The sequence below is a fragment of the Phalacrocorax carbo genome, chromosome 4 (assembly GCF_963921805.1).
Source record: "Phalacrocorax carbo chromosome 4, bPhaCar2.1, whole genome shotgun sequence".
NCBI classification, from domain to species: domain Eukaryota; kingdom Metazoa; phylum Chordata; class Aves; order Suliformes; family Phalacrocoracidae; genus Phalacrocorax; species Phalacrocorax carbo.
The window spans coordinates 898,183-915,771 of record NC_087516.1 but is presented as its reverse complement, the minus strand read 5'-3'; the positions used below and the strand labels follow the sequence as shown (position 1 = coordinate 915,771).

General features: G+C 53.7%; 1 protein-coding gene across 8 annotated transcripts in view; it reads right to left on the bottom strand.

The window, feature by feature from the left end:
• DYSF (dysferlin) overlaps window positions 1-17,589 on the bottom strand; it is a 109,279-nt gene that overhangs the window by 16,100 nt on the left and 75,590 nt on the right. For all 8 annotated transcript variants that reach the window (XM_064448789.1, XM_064448787.1, XM_064448788.1 and 5 more), the window contains 6 exons: window positions 16,511-16,681; window positions 15,786-15,928; window positions 13,194-13,333; window positions 11,244-11,332; window positions 10,604-10,699; window positions 6,665-6,806 (listed from right to left, as the gene is read on the bottom strand). In XM_064448789.1, the coding sequence (XP_064304859.1) occupies window positions 6,665-6,806; window positions 10,604-10,699; window positions 11,244-11,332; window positions 13,194-13,333; window positions 15,786-15,928; window positions 16,511-16,681 (781 nt within the window). The remainder of the gene's footprint in view (window positions 1-6,664; window positions 6,807-10,603; window positions 10,700-11,243; window positions 11,333-13,193; window positions 13,334-15,785; window positions 15,929-16,510; window positions 16,682-17,589) is intronic.

The window sequence follows — 17,589 nt, the reverse complement described above, 5'->3', positions numbered from 1 at the left end:
GAGCTACGGAGATGGTCAGGGGCTGGAGCATCTCCCTTGTGAGGAAAGGCTGAGAGACCTGGGCTTGTTCAGCCTGGAGAAGAGAAGGCTGAGGGGGGATCTCATCAGTGCCTATAAATACCTGAAGGGTGGGTGTCAGGGGGATGGGCCGGGCTCTTTTCAGTGGTGCCCAACGCCAGGCCAAGGGGCCACGGGCACAAGCTGGAACACGGGAAGCTCCACCTGAACATGAGGACAAACCCCTTCCCTGTGCGGGTGCCAGAGCAGGGGCACAGGCTGCCCAGGGAGGCTGTGGGGTCCCTTCCCTGGAGACATTCACCCCCCGCCTGGACGCGGCCCTGTGCCCCTGCTCTGGGGGTGCCTGCTCCAGCAGGGGTGGGATGGGGTGAGCTCCAGAGGGCCCTTCCAACCCCCACCACTCTGGGAGTCTGTGACTCTGTCCTGCAGGACCATCCTTCAAGGTGCTGAGAAACTGCCCTGAACCTCACCCCATTGGGACATTTCACCTCGCTGTAACAAGCAGACAGCCGAGGGCGCTCATTTTTACATTTGGACCGGACTGCCTCACCCCCCGACCCCCCCGCTGTTGCCAGCTCTGACAATCGCACCACAGCTCTCGCGGCCCTTGGATTTCTGCACCTTCCCCTGATCAGGATGGCAGCTGAGCAAACTCCCAAGCGTGCAGCACCTGCTGCGCACTCAGGCACAGCCTTGCCAACACCTGGAGGAAGACTCCAGGCACCACCACACCATAAATGTGAAATAGTCATAGAGTTTGCCTTGGGGCACACGCTCTCATTCCAGTCCCTGGAATCGATCGCTGCAACGCTATTTTCTCAGCCTCCCACGCTTTTCTTCTGGCCGAGTTTATCAGGCTTTTCCAGGGACACGGGGCCATCCTGCTGCCCTTTAGGGAGCCCCCAGCCTTGGGACCCCAGTCCTGGCCCGTTTGTGAACGGCACTGTTGGTCCTTCAGTTCTCGACACAGCCGTGCTTCGCTAATCCCTCTCCCTACATCCACTGGAAAGCAAAATTCACCACAGTAACTCCTGCCTGAGCATCTCAGAGGCTGCCGGTGCGCCCCAGGTCACGGCCGCTGCCCCGTCCTTTCACAGAAGACTGTCGTGTCGTATCAGCTTGCTGCAGTCCCGTTACAGCACAAAACATGCGACCGCCTTGTCTAAATCTGCCTTCCTCTGAAAAAAACAAAATGTACTTGGAGCCCATTCAGAATGTTGCATTTTGGTTAAATGTGGAAGGAAAAGGAACATTTTGTGTTTTGCTTTGCTTTCTGATGTCACCAAGAAAAGCAGGGAAGGACACGATAAAGGACAGGAAACAGGAGAGGGAAAAGTCCAAATTTAAAAGGCAACAGCCTTTTCTTCAGCTTTCCGACACCCAAGAGGAATGAAAATTTCAATCTAATAAAATACTGTTTTTAACAAAAATCAGTGCTTGATACTCAAAATTTCATACTAAGCCAGCCAGAGCACAGAGGTTTCTTCGTACCCGCCGCAGATCCAGCGACGACGTAACGGAACAAGGGGACGACGCAGGGACCCAGCTGCAGACACCTCACACGCCTGGCTGGTTTTTATATTAAAAATTAAACAACGGAGAGGCCACGCGCATAACCCCAGGGTGAACGAACGCCTGCCCTCTCTGACAACTACGCCGAGCCCGGGCTGCCCGTGAGCTCTCAGCTGATTCAGAGCATCGTGTCCTGAGCGGCGCGAGCCTCCCCCACGCAAGATGCACTGCCCTGGGGACGTCCCCGCGCGCCCCACCGCTGGCACCCGCTCCTCCTTCCCGGCTAGCGCGGGTCTGCCGGGCACAGAGGAATGCACCGGCTGAGCTTCCCCGCGTGAGGCTCTGGCCCCTTGCAGGTCGGAACCGTCAGCACCAGGAAGATGTCAGGGCCCTACAATGAATTTGCAGGCGGAGTAACCAGAATTGATGAAACCAGATGGAGCTGAGAGAGCCTCCATGCCAGGGGGAAGGAATTTATTCTCGGCTCCACTCAGCAATAGAACAAAACAAGCTGTGAGTTACAGCCCCTTCTCCCCTGCTTTTCCCCCAGATGCCTTTGCACTTTTCTCTCTGGGTGGGTTTAAGACCCCCAAAGCTCCCTCTTTCTCATATCGCTCCTGAAGACCTATCCCTTGCACGATTTCTGGGATGCCACCAGCTGAGCAGTTACAGAAAAAAACCTTCCAAATGTCAGGTTTGTTGTTACATTCAATGCCAGAGCCGGCGAACTTGGAGGCTTCGGCTGCACCCTGCAGAAACAGGGTCTCAACTATTCAGAGATACGTGCAAGCATCACTGCTCTCTCGCAGCCACGGGGATATTCCTGGGATCATCCTGTAACACCACCTACTTGTAGCCGTGCGAGCAGCACGCACCTACCACCGCCAGGTGCCAGATGTCACAGACTCACAGAATCCCAGAATCCCAGGCTGGGAGGGACCTCAGGGATCATCTAGTCCAACCTTTCTGGGAAGAGCCCAGCCTAGACAAGACGGCCCAGCACCCTGTCCAGGCGACTCTTGAAGGTGCCCAACGTGGCCGAGCCAACCCCTTCCCTGGGGAGATTACTCCAATGGTGACTGTCCTCACTGTGAAAAACTTCCCTCTCGTGTCCAACCGGAATCTCCCCAAGAGCAACTTGTGTCCATCCCCCTTGTCCTCTCCATGGGACTCCGTGTAAAAAGGGAGGCTCCATCTTCTTTGTAGCTGCCCCTTAAGTGCTGGTACACCGTGATGAGATCCCCTCTGAGCCTCCTTTTCTCAAGGCTGAACAAACCCAGCTCTCCCAGCCTGTCCTCGTATGGCAGCTTCCCAGTCCTCTGATCATCCTGGTGGCCCTTCTCTGGGCCCCTTCCAGCCTGGCCACATCCTTTGTGTATAGAGGGGACCAGAACTGTACACATGTCCAAAGACTTCCAACTCAAAGTCAGCGTGGTTTTGTGCCCAGGTAGGTTGCAATTAATCAGCTTAAAACTTGGATGGGCCCCTTTAGTTGAGAGCCCAAAGTGGAAGAAAGGAAATGAATGCAAGAGCCTCACCCCAACTGCCCCAACCTTCCCAAGCAGGCAGTTGCTTGCCGTTCCTTCTAGGGTAGTGGGATGGGTCCTCTTCCAATGGCTCTCTTTGTCTTTGCAAAGCAGAATATTTTGTGTTCTGGCGTCAATATTTCATTTCCTTGTTGACACCTAACGCCGAAGCCTAGTAGCAGGACAAGTATGAAGACAACATGGTCTGGGTCCTTGGTCTGGGTTCTGCCAGTGACACGGCATGACATAGATTTGAAATTGCCAACAACGCTCCCATACTCGTTACGTTCATCTCCTGGAATTTCTTTTACGCAACACTTTTCGGAGGGTATACGAACAACCCAGCCAGGTCTTGGAAGCTCCAGCCTAGTGGTTTATTTCCAGGTCCAGACAAGCACCAATAGTTTTTAACTTGTATATTGAGATGCTCTTGGAATTCTACCCTGAACGTTCATTTATGCAGATGACATTTGCTCAGGCATTCAGTGTCAAGCCTTTTCTGCCCCAGAGGACATCTAGAATTCAGACTTGGCAGCTATATTCAGCTACTGCCGTAACTGGCACTTGAAGCCGAATGTTTCAAAATCACTTTCATGTATTTTCCACCTCCACAGCGCCTGCGAGACGTGGGAGCCGAGCGCCTCTCTGACTGGGCGCCCAGTGAAACCTGGTCCACATCCAGCCAACCTCGGCACGGCTCTTGATCGGCTCTGGTTGTGCCGTGACCATCTGATGACATTGTCTGTGGGAGCCAAGACCTCAGGCTTAGACCTGGGGATCTAAAGTTTAAACCCTGCAGACGTCTGCTCTTCTCTCTGCTGGTAGGCAGCAGAGCCTTGTACTCATCCGGGACCTGGACCTGTTCCTCCCCTGCTTCAGGCAATATTCGATTTCATGCAAACATACGAGGGGCGCTGAATCCACCTTTCTACCCCAGCTCCCCTGTGAAATAACAGCGCCCCAACACGCAATGCGGATTGACCCTTCCACCAGCACCACTGCAAGATTTGCACCCTAAGAAACCATCTTCTTGCAGGACTCGGCACGCTGCAAGCGCGCTGTGGCCGTGCAGACGACAAGGCTTGACTCGTCCGTGGCTGCAAGGAAAAGACGGCACAAAAAGGAGCGAGAACAGAAGGAAATTCTGAATAGATGCTGGGAGAGGATGTTAAAGAAAGATGCGTTTACATGTTTTCAGACAAGCTGTCCCAAAGATGGGCTTCCTCTTTTGTGACCATTTTTTTGAAATTCAGAATGGGGTCAAATCCTTCCTCAGCAGAAGGAAAATCTTTCTAACGTTACTGCAGCAAGAGAAGATATGGATAGAAAAACATTCTGAAATAATTAAAATGTTCAGAAAAGCCAGAAAAAGAGCCTACACTTCCAATCTATAAGTTGAATTGATGCTCACAGGATTTACAGGCTCCTGCTTTCCCTTGAGGTACCCCGTGGGAAGGCTGAAGTCTCAAAACCCCAAGCAACCACGGTGTTTTGAAGCTTTGGCGATGAAGTTCCCAAAACTTCCAGTGCCACGGCAACGATTAAACAGCCCTGGCTACCGCTGGCCATCCCGAGGCTTCAGGGTCCAGTTCCGCCACGTGGCACCTGGGTTTTCCCCGGGTTCGCCGGCTCCCACCTCCCCCCGGCCGTGCCCACCAGCACCGAACGTCGCGGGCACGCTGCTGCCCAGGGCGTCCTTGCTCTTTGGGGAGAATATTGACAGTCTGGGCTGGGGTGACCCGCTCCTGCGGTCCGTCCTGCAACGCCGAAGGGGGCTCCAGCCTGCGAGGAGGCGAGGGGAGCAAACAAAGGAGCGCAAACGGAAAGCTGCTTCCCTCCCAGCAGTGCTCTCTCCAAGGGCCAACACCAGCGAGGCTGGGCGCAGGTGGCTTTTAGAATTTGCCATCTGACCGTTTTGATTTAAATTCCACTTTCCATCGCCTGCGTTTAAAGTTCGGTGCATGGGCTTTTACAGCAGCAGTAATGAACCCGGAGTTCAAACAGCACATGGCGAGATCAAAAATTGCCAGAGCGGAATGTGTCCCACAAATACAAAGCATGGCTTTTCATTCATTATTTTTTCCTTTACAGAGAGGTTTTACAAGCTGTTTATTTTCTGATACAGTGTTGGCAGACATGTGGTCGGAGGAGAATCAATATCAGCACAGTGGGATGTATTTTCTTAAACGGTTTATAGGGGGGTCTTTGCTTTTTCAAAGGGGGATAATTGAATGTAGTACACACTGTACTTTTGATTTGTTTAACATGAAGCGTGAAATGGGTACAGCTATGATTCTGTCAATCAGTTTAACTATCCAGCGATTCATTTTGAAGCTAGGCCTCCTCACGGGGATCGTCTGGCTCAAGGGATGGGGAATTCGCTCAGCATCTTCCCCTCCGAAGCGCCAGCTCCAACCCAGGCTGTGCTGGGACCTTGCTGGCCCCACAAAATAAGCTGGGATGGGGGTCCCGGGTGAGTTTTGTGGATGCCCACGGTCCCACTGCAACGAGGTGTCTTCGGATTCAAACGAACGCCGAGGCTGGGTTCACAACGGCAAGGCAGGGAGCAGGGGCACAGGCTCGGGGCTGGGTGGCTGACGGGGTTTGAGCTTTCAGGGGGGTGTCACTAAACAGGACCAGACCTCAAAAGCAGTGGTTGTCCCTGCTGCCCGCACAGACCCAGCAACACTCGTCTTAATCTCCAGGTGATGAGCAGGAAGTTTAAGTGAAAAGACCTCCCTCCCCTAAAGCGTTCCCTGAGAGCCAGTCTGACTTTCACCATCGTTTATCCATGTACGCACCCCAGCTCCGTCCCTGTTTCCTTCCCTCTGTGCAACGCCAAGTCCGCATCGATCATCACAGTGCACTCACTTGTCTAAGGAAACCACAAGCAGCAGCCAGCCAGAGGCGGAGGGATGAGGGGGCCAAAATCACATCCGCTTTTAACTCCCCAACCGAGTACACGGCTCTCTCGTTAGACCGAAGGCATCTTCACCCTGAATCCCAAACCAAGGCTTTTCTTCCCACGTCTGCATCAACAGCACATCTCAACCCGCGTCCCCCTGCGCGTCCCTCCGACTCACCCCATCGGGCACTTGGAGGCAGCTCCTTCCTTTCACCCCTCTTTAGCCCTGCCGCGAAGTTATTGTACAGCGCGATGCCCTTGATGCTGTGCTGGAGACCAGAGGCGCGGGCCTACCTTCCCCATGGAAATGCCACCTCCATCTCTGGAGTAGCCAGCTGTTGAGCAGGCATCTCGGCAGTCCCATGCAACCTGGAGAGTACTTTGATACCTCTGCACCAGCCTTCAGCTGCCTCCAGGCCAGAGGAGTCTTTCCTGGGTGGGGGGGGGGGTGTCGGTCTCTCCAGACTCTCTATACAAAGCCACCTCTAATTCTGACCCCACAGATGTTGTATTCAAAATGTGGATTTTTTTTTAAACCCATTTCCCCACCTGTCCCCAACTTTGCACTTCAAATAACACAACGGTAAGGCTGAGCCTTGCGTAGCTCCACGTGCGCTGCAGTCGCGCAGGTCTTAGGTCATGCAGCACGTTTCACCCCGGAGTTACTATGAGAGGGCAGAAACGTCTGTCCAGGGACACTCACCTTTTTTGCGATGTAACACATTTGCTCAGCAGGGAGGTAGTCAAAGGGGAAGACGAATCTCCAGTTGAAGTTGCCCTCTCCTCCCATAGACCTGTAGTGCACGTCTGTTTTTTGCTTGTTCTCCTCGTGGCCAACCAGCCAGCTGCGGAATGCAAACGCCTCGCATGAGAAACCAGAAACACACCGAGGATTTTGGCGTTCGCTCAACATCACAGGGGCCGTGAGCAGGTAATAAAATGTTTCTCACCCCTGTGGATGCCTTGGGCTGCTATCTGTTGGGGTAACCTGGAGCCCATAGGAGACTTGGGAGGGAGTCCCTGCAGTGCTGGGAGACGAACCAGTGCTGGCGGTAGCAGCCTGAGAAGCTCTGCAGTCTCTTCTCCTTCCTCCCCTAAGCTTTATGGATGTTTTAAAGACTCGACATCGCCTTGAGCTCCGGCTCGAAGTTGTCACTTACCCACCCATAAGCACAGCTTCTAACCTGCCTTGGTGGGAGCGCCTTTCCCCTTCGCAGCCACCCAGCAAACTCACCTTGCAGCCAGCCCCTAAAGCCAGTCCTGTCGATAAGGCAACCATGCTAAAGGACAACAGGGCCATTTTCCCCCCTCTATTCTCTGTCGATTTCTTAAAGATTATTATTTAAAAGTCTGAAATGGCCAAGAAGTCCTTCCCCAGGAAAATCCCAGAGTGGCCAGACCTTGATGTGGCCAGGCCGGTCCCCAGACGCTCCCCTTAGAGGCAGGGCCCCACAGCACGGTTCCCCTCCTGGTCTAAAAGGGCTTGCTCTGGTCACTCTGCAACCAGCCCAGAGGCAAACTGAAAACTACCCGTAACAGCTATTTTTCTTTGAGCTGTGAGTTCTGCAACTGTCAGGTTTTCATTCTGCCCGCTTCCCCTGTCCAAGATTTTTCAGTCCTCGGCAATCAATGATACAAAACAAAAGAAAACAATAAAACACATCCATTTGTGTATTTAGAGCCCTTCTGGAGGAAAGCCAGAAGATTCGGATTGTTTTCCACTTAAATTGAAAATAAGGGGGTTTTGCCCAGCTGTACCAATGATTCCCTCTTCTCCAGTGCTTGAGAGGAGCGCATGACCTGCCCCACACATGCTGTGGGGGGCAGGGAAGGGACGTCTACCCAAGTTCATCCTACGGTACCCATCTCATGCGCATGCGCTACACGCACAGCCAGGGCTTGGTGGCAGAGGGAATTGCGTGATGAGGTTACACCGACGCTTAAGTTGTGGCTGCATGATTGGATTCGAAGCGCTAGAACGCAAACGGCAAGGCTGTGCGTTTAGCCACGTCCTCCGGAGCTCGGCAGGGAGCCCCGGAGGGTGCAGCGAAAGCGCCCTCTCCTTGCAGCCAAACAACAGGACAAACAAACGGTCTGATGTGGGCGCCCCTTCGGCACGCCGCTTTTTTCCTTGCAGAACCTGCTTCACCCTCCCCACTGCAGGACGAAGATGCCAGAAATCAAAAGCATTCAAGTCACGGTGCCCCAGAATTGAAAAATATAGCATAGGAATGGTCATGGTGACCAACCAAAGGCCCATCTTGCCCAGTGTCCTGCCTCCGACCGGCAGGCGTCGGGGTAAGGGTAGGGGATTGGGGCAAACAGGTCCCGATACCTTCCCAACACACCCCCGCAGGCTCCAGTAACGTGCAGGTCAGAGAATGCCTGAGCTACAGACAATGCTTTTGTACGTAACAGGACTGGGTCGATTTTTAGCCCATTAATCCATCCAGTATTTTTTAAATCCATGCAACCTCAGGTATTTGCAATATCCAAGGGCAAAATTAGGTTCTTACATCTACGAGGCAACTTTGTTCTCAAAACTTGCACGTCACCCCCTTTTCTCAGCGGGAGTGTAAGACTTTGGAGGGCCCAGGACATCTTTTTGCTTAGGAACCCGAAAGGGGATGCAGATGAGTTTTAAAGATGCCACACAACAGCACGTAAATCTTAGTAGTGGCGGTTGGTGGGAAGGGGACTCTGGAAACTTCTAGTCCAGTTGGCTCAAAGCAGCACTGGTTTTACCTTGAAATACCTTGAAAAACTTGTGAGGTGATAAGTGAAACCTCCCATGGGACCCGGTTCAGTGTTGGTCCATCCACTTGGTGAAGTAAAAGTTTTTATGGGAAACTTCACTATGAAAACAATACAAAAATATCCTCCGTCTATGACAGTGACAGAGAGGGCTGTTAACTCAAAAAAGCATCTTCAGTTCCTGATGAATACGGTTTCCCTACACTAGCACTCTTCTGTCTGTCTGTCTGTCTGTCTTCACAAGTCTTTAGGAAGGGGAGGTCTCTGTGCACTCAGCCTTGCGCAACCTAAACTTGGTTGAGACCTCTTCATGCTGTTGCAAGACTATTGATAAATAACTGATTAAATTAAATAAAATAAACACCAACTGTCTCCGGCATAACAGAAAAGCTCCTATTTAATTTACCTGCATAACTGACTCAACAATAATTTACACATTATGTAGAAGATAACATCCAAGAGACTGAGATTCCAGCCCTGGCCTTGCCTAATGGGTAAACTGGAGAACAAACTGGCAATAACCTCCTCAGAGAGGCACTGTGAGAACTGCTGAAGGAAAGCCGCAGGTAAAAGCTCCTTATCCACTGAGTTCACCCTAAAGTAGGCTCCAGCCCCTGCTCAGGAGGCAGTGGGGGATGGAATCATAGAAACATAGAGTCATTAAGGTTGGAAAAGACCTCTGGGATCATCAAGTCCAACCCCCAACCCAGCACCCCCAGGCCTCCTAAACCATGTCCCCAAGGGCCACACCTGCACGGTGTTTGAACCCCCCCAGGGACGGTGACTCCCCCACCTCTCTGGGCAGCCTGTGCCAGGGCCTGACCGCTCCGGCAGTGAAAGGAACGGTCCCCACCAGAACGGCCATGGCAGTGAAGGTCACTCTGCCCACAGGATGCCCCCTCTGTAGGGCAGATGCTTAAGCACAACAAGGACCATTGCTTCCCCTCCCAATAGGTTTATTCAAGCCTTATCCAGAAATGCTAGTGATGCAGCCATTTAGGGGGGAAGATGAGGAAGCTGAGCAAGGTTTTAACTCATTTACATCACTGGGAGATTTGCTTGGTCATTGGGGTTGCCAAAAAAGGGGCAAGGGATATCAGCAAGCACTGGATGCTCTCGCTTTCCCAGTAACACCCTGCAAGCACTACTGTTTCAGAGCCCCAAAGCGCACAGAGCAGCTTAGCTGGAGCTGATAACAATGCACTTGATGTGAATACCAGGTAAGCAGCGCGCATTCTGGATTTACAGGAGGAAAATTGGGATTGTAAAAAAGGGATTTACAGTCTGTTTCAAAATCCTATCTCTTCCTGTCCATAAATCCAAAGAACGCACAAAGTAAGTCAGTCCCTTGGCTGGGATTGTACCATTTTACACAAGATAAAACATAAATGGAGTCAGGCAGAGAAGGGAATGTGCCAGAGGAGTTACTGCTGGTTGCCACATTTTTGTGTGTTTCAAGGAAAAAAAGGGAATTCCAAAAAAAGCAGCTATGCAAACAAGCCAACCTATGTATATGGAACAAGCCCACGGCTGTCCCGGGAGAGGAGCTGGAAAGGAGGCGGCGGTGGAAATGCAGACGGCGTGCCCCGATCTCCAACGGCCAGGCTGCTTCCCCACCTCTTATCTCTCTCAGAGTAAATATTGCCATGTAAGCATCCAAGAGATGCAAAGAAAAACCTGACATCGTGAAGCGGTGATGAGCTCAGCAGAGACATGCCTGCCAAGAAGCTGGATCCATCGCTGGAGAGGTGTGAATGGCCCCGTCACCCCAGTGGGGGTTCACATCTACCACAGCAGTGTTGATGCAAGAGCCGTGTTAACCCCTTCACTGCCGCTCTTGTCCCTTTGGGTTACGGTACCCAGAGGACGCAGAAGTAGGGTGGCTTACCCTTTGACGTAGATGTCACTCATCTTCTCCCCGGTGATGCTGAGGTCATCAAGGATGACGTCCTTGGTGTTCCAGATGATGCAGCGCAAGAAGAACCTGGATAGCCACGGGAACAAAATCAACATGAGGATGGAAATGTCGGTCCAGAGCCCACCTAGACAGCCTGGTTGTGCTACTCAGCTATTTAGCTGAAGGAGCTAAGGCATAGAATCATAGAATCATTAAGGTTGGAAAGACCTCTAGGATCATTAAGTCCAACCACCAACCCAACACCCCCAGGCCTCCTAAACCATGCCCTGAAGGGCCGTGTCTACAGGTTGTTTGAACCCCCCCAGGGACGGTGACTCCCCCCCCTCTCTGGGCAGCCTGTGCCAGGGCCTGACCCCTCTGGCAGGGAAGGCATTTTTCCTAATAAACATGACATGAGTCATCTTGGGCAATGTGATCTCCAGAGGTCCCTTCCAACCCCTACCATTCTGTGATTCTGTGATCTTTCTCTGAAGGTGAGCCCACGTAGACGTTTCTCAGCTAGGCAGGTGAATCCCTCCCCCCCGACATCTCCAAGCCCTCTCCTCTCCCGTCACAAACAGAAGGTGCCGGAACCAGCACCGCACCGAGTCAGAAATGAAAAACAAGTTACCTCTTGGCTTTGCGTGGCGTGATGTTGAAAGGGGGGCCAGGCTGACCCAGGGATTTCGGAAACAGGTCCACCCACATCTGTAGCTTTCCCTGTTTGGAAAGACAGACATGTGAAGCCTGGAGAGCCTCCTAACTGGGTTACCTTCACCTCCTCAATAAGACCTAGTAGTGGAGAGAGGAAACGCCAAGTGCTCCTGTGTTCCTTAGTTGAAAACTAAAGTTTCCTTAATGGAAAATTGTCACTAAGTATTATATTAAAATTATTTTAGTAATAGCTGGGTATACGTTAACGGCATGCGATATCTAAGTAGTTGGTCTGGATGAGCTGAAGGTGCACCCTGGCTTTACTCTCCATGGCTGACTACTTTACACAGGGACAGACTAAAGACTAGGCCCACGGGAGGTGCTGCAGAAGCAAGCAGCTCTCTCGTTTTCCACGGTGTCACCAGTTGTCACCAGCTGGACAGCTGGTTTATGGGTTTCTCACCATGGGAGTGGAGGATAGGATGAGGAGAGGGGACTCTCATTCCATTTTCACAGAATCCTTCCAGGGAGAGAGCAGCAGAAATGCAGCTGAAATCTCAGGGGGGTTGTTTTTAGGTGGTCTCTTTTACTGTAAAACACCAATGGGTGCCAATAAAATATTTTATTGTGCAGTCTCAAGGGTTGAAAGAAAGAAAAAAAAAAACCATCCTTTGACAATCAGCCCATCACAGAGAGGTTTGTGGTTTGCTTGCTTTTTGGCAAGAAAATCTTCCATTTCAGCAGAAAAACTTTAAAAGCCCAACCTGGCTGTTAGCTCACTACAAACAGCCCAACAGAGCCAGCCTGTTCCGTGGCTTTGCAGCGGGTCAGGGCCGTGCTTTTGTGAACCGCCCTGGCTGCGACACGTACGGGGTCACACCGGTTAATGCCCTGGAGCCAGCATCACCCCGATGGATGCTCTTGGCCAGAAGCGGGGCAGACCCTGACTGCTCTGCCCATACGCAACCCCACGTCGCGGAGGAAGCACCCTTGCTAGTCTCCACGGCTGGTCCAACGCGCCCACGCTGCCTGTACCTACAGGAACAGCACAGACCCGCTGACAGCAGCCATCCCCTGCCTCTGACCGTCATTTTCCTTGGGAGAATTAACATCAAAAGGCGTTAGAGCAGTTGCCAGTGCATTAATTCCTGCCAGCAGCTCCCCGCTCCTCCACGGGAGAGGTGGGCTGGTTAAAAATGAACCACAGAAGGGAGAGGGCTGAAACGGTGCAGCTCAGCGGCTGCGCACGTTTGCACCAGCTGCAGAGCCGGCCTCTTGAAACTGCCTTTGCAACGCAGCTGGAACATGTATGACAGACGATAATTAATCATTTTGTTCTTCAGGAAGCAGCACTTTTTGATCCGAATGCATAAAGTGCACATACGTGTTAATCAAAGAAAAGGGGTTAGGCTAAGTACAGATACCTGGGTCTTGATTGTTCTTGGGTGGAAGCCCGTTTAGTTTTCATTTGGCTTAAAAACATCCAGTCTGCAGCAGTACTAACACTTTACACCTCCAAGGGCAGGTTCATGCTGCAGAAATCACACTGCCGCATTACCAAAGGAGCCTGCGGTGTCTTTTACCGTTATAGAAGAAATCTGCGTTAAGGCTTTCAGATCAGAAATGGCTTTCCCACCAAATTTAAAAAAAAAAATTAAAATAAAAGGAATTGTGAGCAAATGCTGATGAAAATACAGGAGGCTGGAATCGATCCCCCGGAGCACCACGAGCAAGTCAGCCGCAGAGCTGAGCGTCTGATAGCCAGTGCTGCGCTCTGTCCCGCAGGCTGACTCCCCGCCCGGGGCAAAGCCCGTCCCCGGGGGCAGGCACCCCCAGCACGGCTCCGCAGCGAGGCAGCCCCCGCTTAGCACTGGGTCGAAAGGAGATGATGCCCTTGGTCTTGTCCTGGACACATCACACCACCCACCTGCTCGATTTCTGGTTGGAGAGGGCTGTAAAGAGGTCTCGTCTCCACGTGCTCCGGCACCAGCCCTTGCTTCCGCAGCACGTACAGGGCGAGACGCTCCTCCACCGGCCCCAGGTGGGGGTTGAGGGGTTTGCCGTCCTCTGCCGCAGAGCAAAGAGCAGCGTTATGCCACGGCATGGCCGCGGCTGCGCAGGGCCGGGCGCTGGCCGCCCCACGGGAGCAAGCACGGGCCCACCAGCCCTGCAGCAGCCAGGGGCGAGCAGCAGGAGCCCAGCCTCCGTCTGCAAAGCCACCGTCACCACAAACCCTCCTGGGCCCCGTGGGCCGTGGGCAGACCACCGCGCAGCGGGACGGGGACCTGCAGGGACTCTCACGCAAGTCGCCCCCCCCCCCACATCACAGCAAGTAAAACATTGCAAGGACCAAGTTGAAGCACATGGAAAGTCCAGTCTTTGATCCTGCTGAAGGGTTCAGGCCCCCTAAAATCACAGCAGTTGGGGTTGCAGGGTCCCCAGCAGCCCGCAAGCCCTTACTGCTGCTCTGCTGCCATTCCCACCCCCAGCAGAGGTTTATCTAACGTGTGATCAAAGCTCTTCAGGGAGAGGAGATGAAAGGGTCTGCTCCGGTGCAGTTTGCAAACACTCGTGTGATGGATATTGTTTAAATCCCCTCATTTAAAACCATCCAGGATGTTCAGCTGGGCAGGGAATGAGCTCCCTGCGGGCTCCTGCTTCTTCTCTGCTGGGTTCGGGGTAAACACAGAAACGAGAGGAAAAGGATGGCCATGCAGACACCACCAGCACAGCTCGATGGCTGGTCCTAGTCCCTGCTCCGGTCCTCACTGCTCCCACGGGGGTATTCGTGGTCTTTCATCGAAACGGGCCAGCGCACAAGAGCCACAGCAAACACCGAGCCATCCGTGAGCAGACCTGACACCCCCTCCACCTCCTCCCCCGCTCCCACCAGACCTAACCCCTCCCCAGGGAGGTCAGACGAGCAACGGAGAGTTTTGCCTTCTCTGCCCCGGCATCCCTGTACCGCCCATCCAGGTAGGGAGGATGGCCAGCTTGGCCTCGGCTGAGCCTGCTCCTGCCTCCCCGTCCCACGCGCCGTGCTGGGGCTGGGGCAGGACATCACCCCCGAGACAGCTGCCTTTCAGCCACAGCGTTTCAAGGACGTGCACCTTCGAGGACCTTTGAAATGAAATGCGCTCCATAAATATTATTACAGCTCTGCAACTTTCAGGTGATATATCCCAGCTCCTTTCTTGGCAATATCTTGAAGTGGTTAACTTCAGACATATGGGCTATTTCCCAAGCAGTGGAAACCTGGCGTGTGTGTGCGTGTGTGTGTGTGTATGCACAGGAAAAAGAAAAAGCCCCTCTCAGAAAACAACAAATGTGGGGGTTATGGAATAATGGTCCGGGTGCAGTGCTTGTAAAACCCATGCTCTCGTGTTTAATAGCTTCACTTTATACCACCAGGTTCAGATCTGACATTGCTCTGCGAACACAGCTGGTTTCCAGATCTCCTTGAGGTCAAGCATCAGACTTTGTTCTGTTTTTTGAACTGATTGCCATTAAAGCAGAGGAAGGTGAAAGGCAGGGGCTGGGAGAGGGGGGAAGACCCCGCTCGGTTTAACACCTTTCCAGCCCTTGCTGAAAACCTTTCGCATAACGAGATGCTGCAAAGGAGCCGTTGCTTCCCCACTCCTCCTCCTAAGAGGAGAACCATGAATTTGTGCCTCGATTCCCGAAGCGGGGAGGGGGATCAGCCCTGGGCTGTGCCGTCTTGTGCCTCTGCAGTCCAAGTCCTCCTTGACGGCTCTGCAACACTGCAGTGGCCCTAACAAAGTCACACTGCAGTGGGGTTTCACCTCCTCCCTGCGCCAAAACAGCCCTTCCATGCTTGAAAGCAGACTTTTCTCTCAAAGGCGAACGTCTGCCCCCGGGGGTGCCAGTCAGACGGGCGTGAGATGATGCTCAGGATACTGCAGGTGTCAGCGTTGGTGGTTTTTTGTGCAAACGAGAAAATGCCTCCCCAGCACGCGGTGATATTTTCTCCTTGCTGGCAGAGGCTGAGGTTGCACTTCCAGCCAGAGGCGTGAGCCCTGGTGCGATACGCGGGGCACTGTCTGCATGATATTGTCTCCCTCTAGTGACTCCAGCCCCGAAACGCAGAGCTGCAAACGCACAACTGCTCCTCCAGCCCAAGCAGCAGCTGGAAGATCGGGCTGGAGCCTCCCTGGCTGCAACGGCCTTCGCCGCTCCCAGCCCGTGTGTATGTGGTTTGCTGCAAGCAGCAAAGGGCAGTCACTAAAGGCCAGGGTTAACGTGGCTGGATTGCAGGTCTGCGTTCAGCTCCGGGGTTCGGTGCGGATCCGACGGCAACCTGCAGCCCTTGGGGCAGAGCCAAGCTTGGGAAAGGCGCAGAGCCAACCTGGAGCAAGGTGAGGAGGATGGGAACGCCCACCACCCCATCCTGGCCTCCACGATAACCCCCCACCATGATACGTTCATGACCTCCAACTCCATCCCTTGCTCTGGATAAAGGAAAGCTATTTGCAGCCCTGAAGCTGCCCCGTTACCTTACCCAGTTCAGAGAGGATGTACTCTTGCTCCCTGAAGATGACCCGGTCGGACTTGTAGGTGGGAGCCTTGTAGTTGTGCTGCAAGGAGAAGAGGTGAAGCAGCTGCGAAGGACGGAGCTGGTCTCGCCACTGGTTGGGTCCAGAGCTGAAATCAGACAGGAGGGAAAAGAGCAGCTCAACACGGGATGAAACCTCTTCCAGCCTCAAAGGGGCAGCAGCCGCGTTACACCGAAGAGGGCTGGTCTGATGAAGGTGCAGCCAGCGCCAAGTCTGTGCTCACCTTGGCCCGCTGGCGAACATGTCCCACGCCCCACTCAGCCCCTGACTGCAGGGCTGGGGCGCCCTGACAGCCCCCCCCAAGACCCACCAGGTCACCCTTCAGCTGGCCCCGTGCACGGAGGGTGTCCTCAGCACGGCGTGCCCGAGAGGCAACAGGGACGTAACAGAAACATCCTTGGGGAGATCCCGTTATTCGAAGCATTGTGCGCTTCTGGAGGAGAGCCAGGGCTCAGGGAAGTTCCTCAAATGTGGGGCTTCTCTGGTGTGAATCTAGACTCTCTGGACAAATCTCTGTGGTGAAGCACAGCAATGGTCAGGGCCCCCTGGGACAGCCCTGGGGCAGCAGACCCACGGGCTGAGGCATCACCCTGGTCCCCGCGGCCAACTCGGCACCGCGCAGCCCTGGCAGCTACAGAGACCCACCGCCTGAGCCCGCAGAGGTACCTACATGCAGTAGGTTTGGGGAAGGCCACAACGCGCCCCGTATTTCGACAGGAACCGGTTCTCCAGGTCTATGACAGTCTCCCCAATCTTCTCATCCTTCGAGAGGAGGTCATAGTCGTAGAGCGTGATCTTCAAGTCCTTCTCGAGGGGCAGCGTGCAGCTCAGCTCGAACATCCTGTGCAACAGGAGCCAAGAAACACCCATGAGATTGAGGTTCATGCCGCTGAGTGCCCCATGGGAAACGGACCCACACCCCACCCCCCAGCGCCAGGAAGGCCAGTACACCCACCGCGCATCTTTGCCACGTTGGTCCTGCGTGGCACTGGCTTAGCTGGTGGCTATGGACCAAGCAAGCACGCTTTGGGTTTGGGGTTTTTTTGCCTGATTGAATTACTCTCAAGAAAACTTTGCCCCTGCTTAGTTTCTCCAGCTGCTAATTGGGCATGATGGTGATCACTGTGGTACCCAGGGGAAAAAAACAGCAGGCAAGAGTCAGGAATCATCCTTGCCATGGAATTTGAAAGGGGCAGAAATGACAGCTTTGAAAAACCACCTTCCTCTCCCTCTTCAAATAAAGGATGGCAAGAGACAAGCACCCCAATCCAGACCGAGCTGGACGGTCCAGGTCTGAGCCAGCACTACCAGGAACCCCTCCACCTGCTGCTGAGAGGCAGGCGATGCTGGGGAGAAACACGACGCCCATTCCCACCGCCAGCACCCACCCCACAGCAGCTTTTAAGGAGGGGAAGTGAGTGATTATGCCACCAATTAAGAGTGCAGGAGGAACTGGGGTCAGCAGAAAGTAATTAGCTAAAGCTGGATGGCGGCCAGCCGCCCAGGGAAAAAGCTCGTGAAACAAGAGGTTTAATAGCTGCCAGCAGCCAGGACCTCGTTTTTACATCTTGCTTTAAAGACCAGGTGGGAGGTGCAGCACGCTGTCTAGACGGCCTCTGGCCGGGAGCCAGGCTTGGCGAAGCAGGCCTTGCTCTGCCAAGCAGAGCTCGCCAGGGTCTGGCTGTGGGCTCTGCCGCCAGGGCAGTGGGTCCTGCCCCACCGGAGGCCAGGGCTCCCTGGGGAGCAACC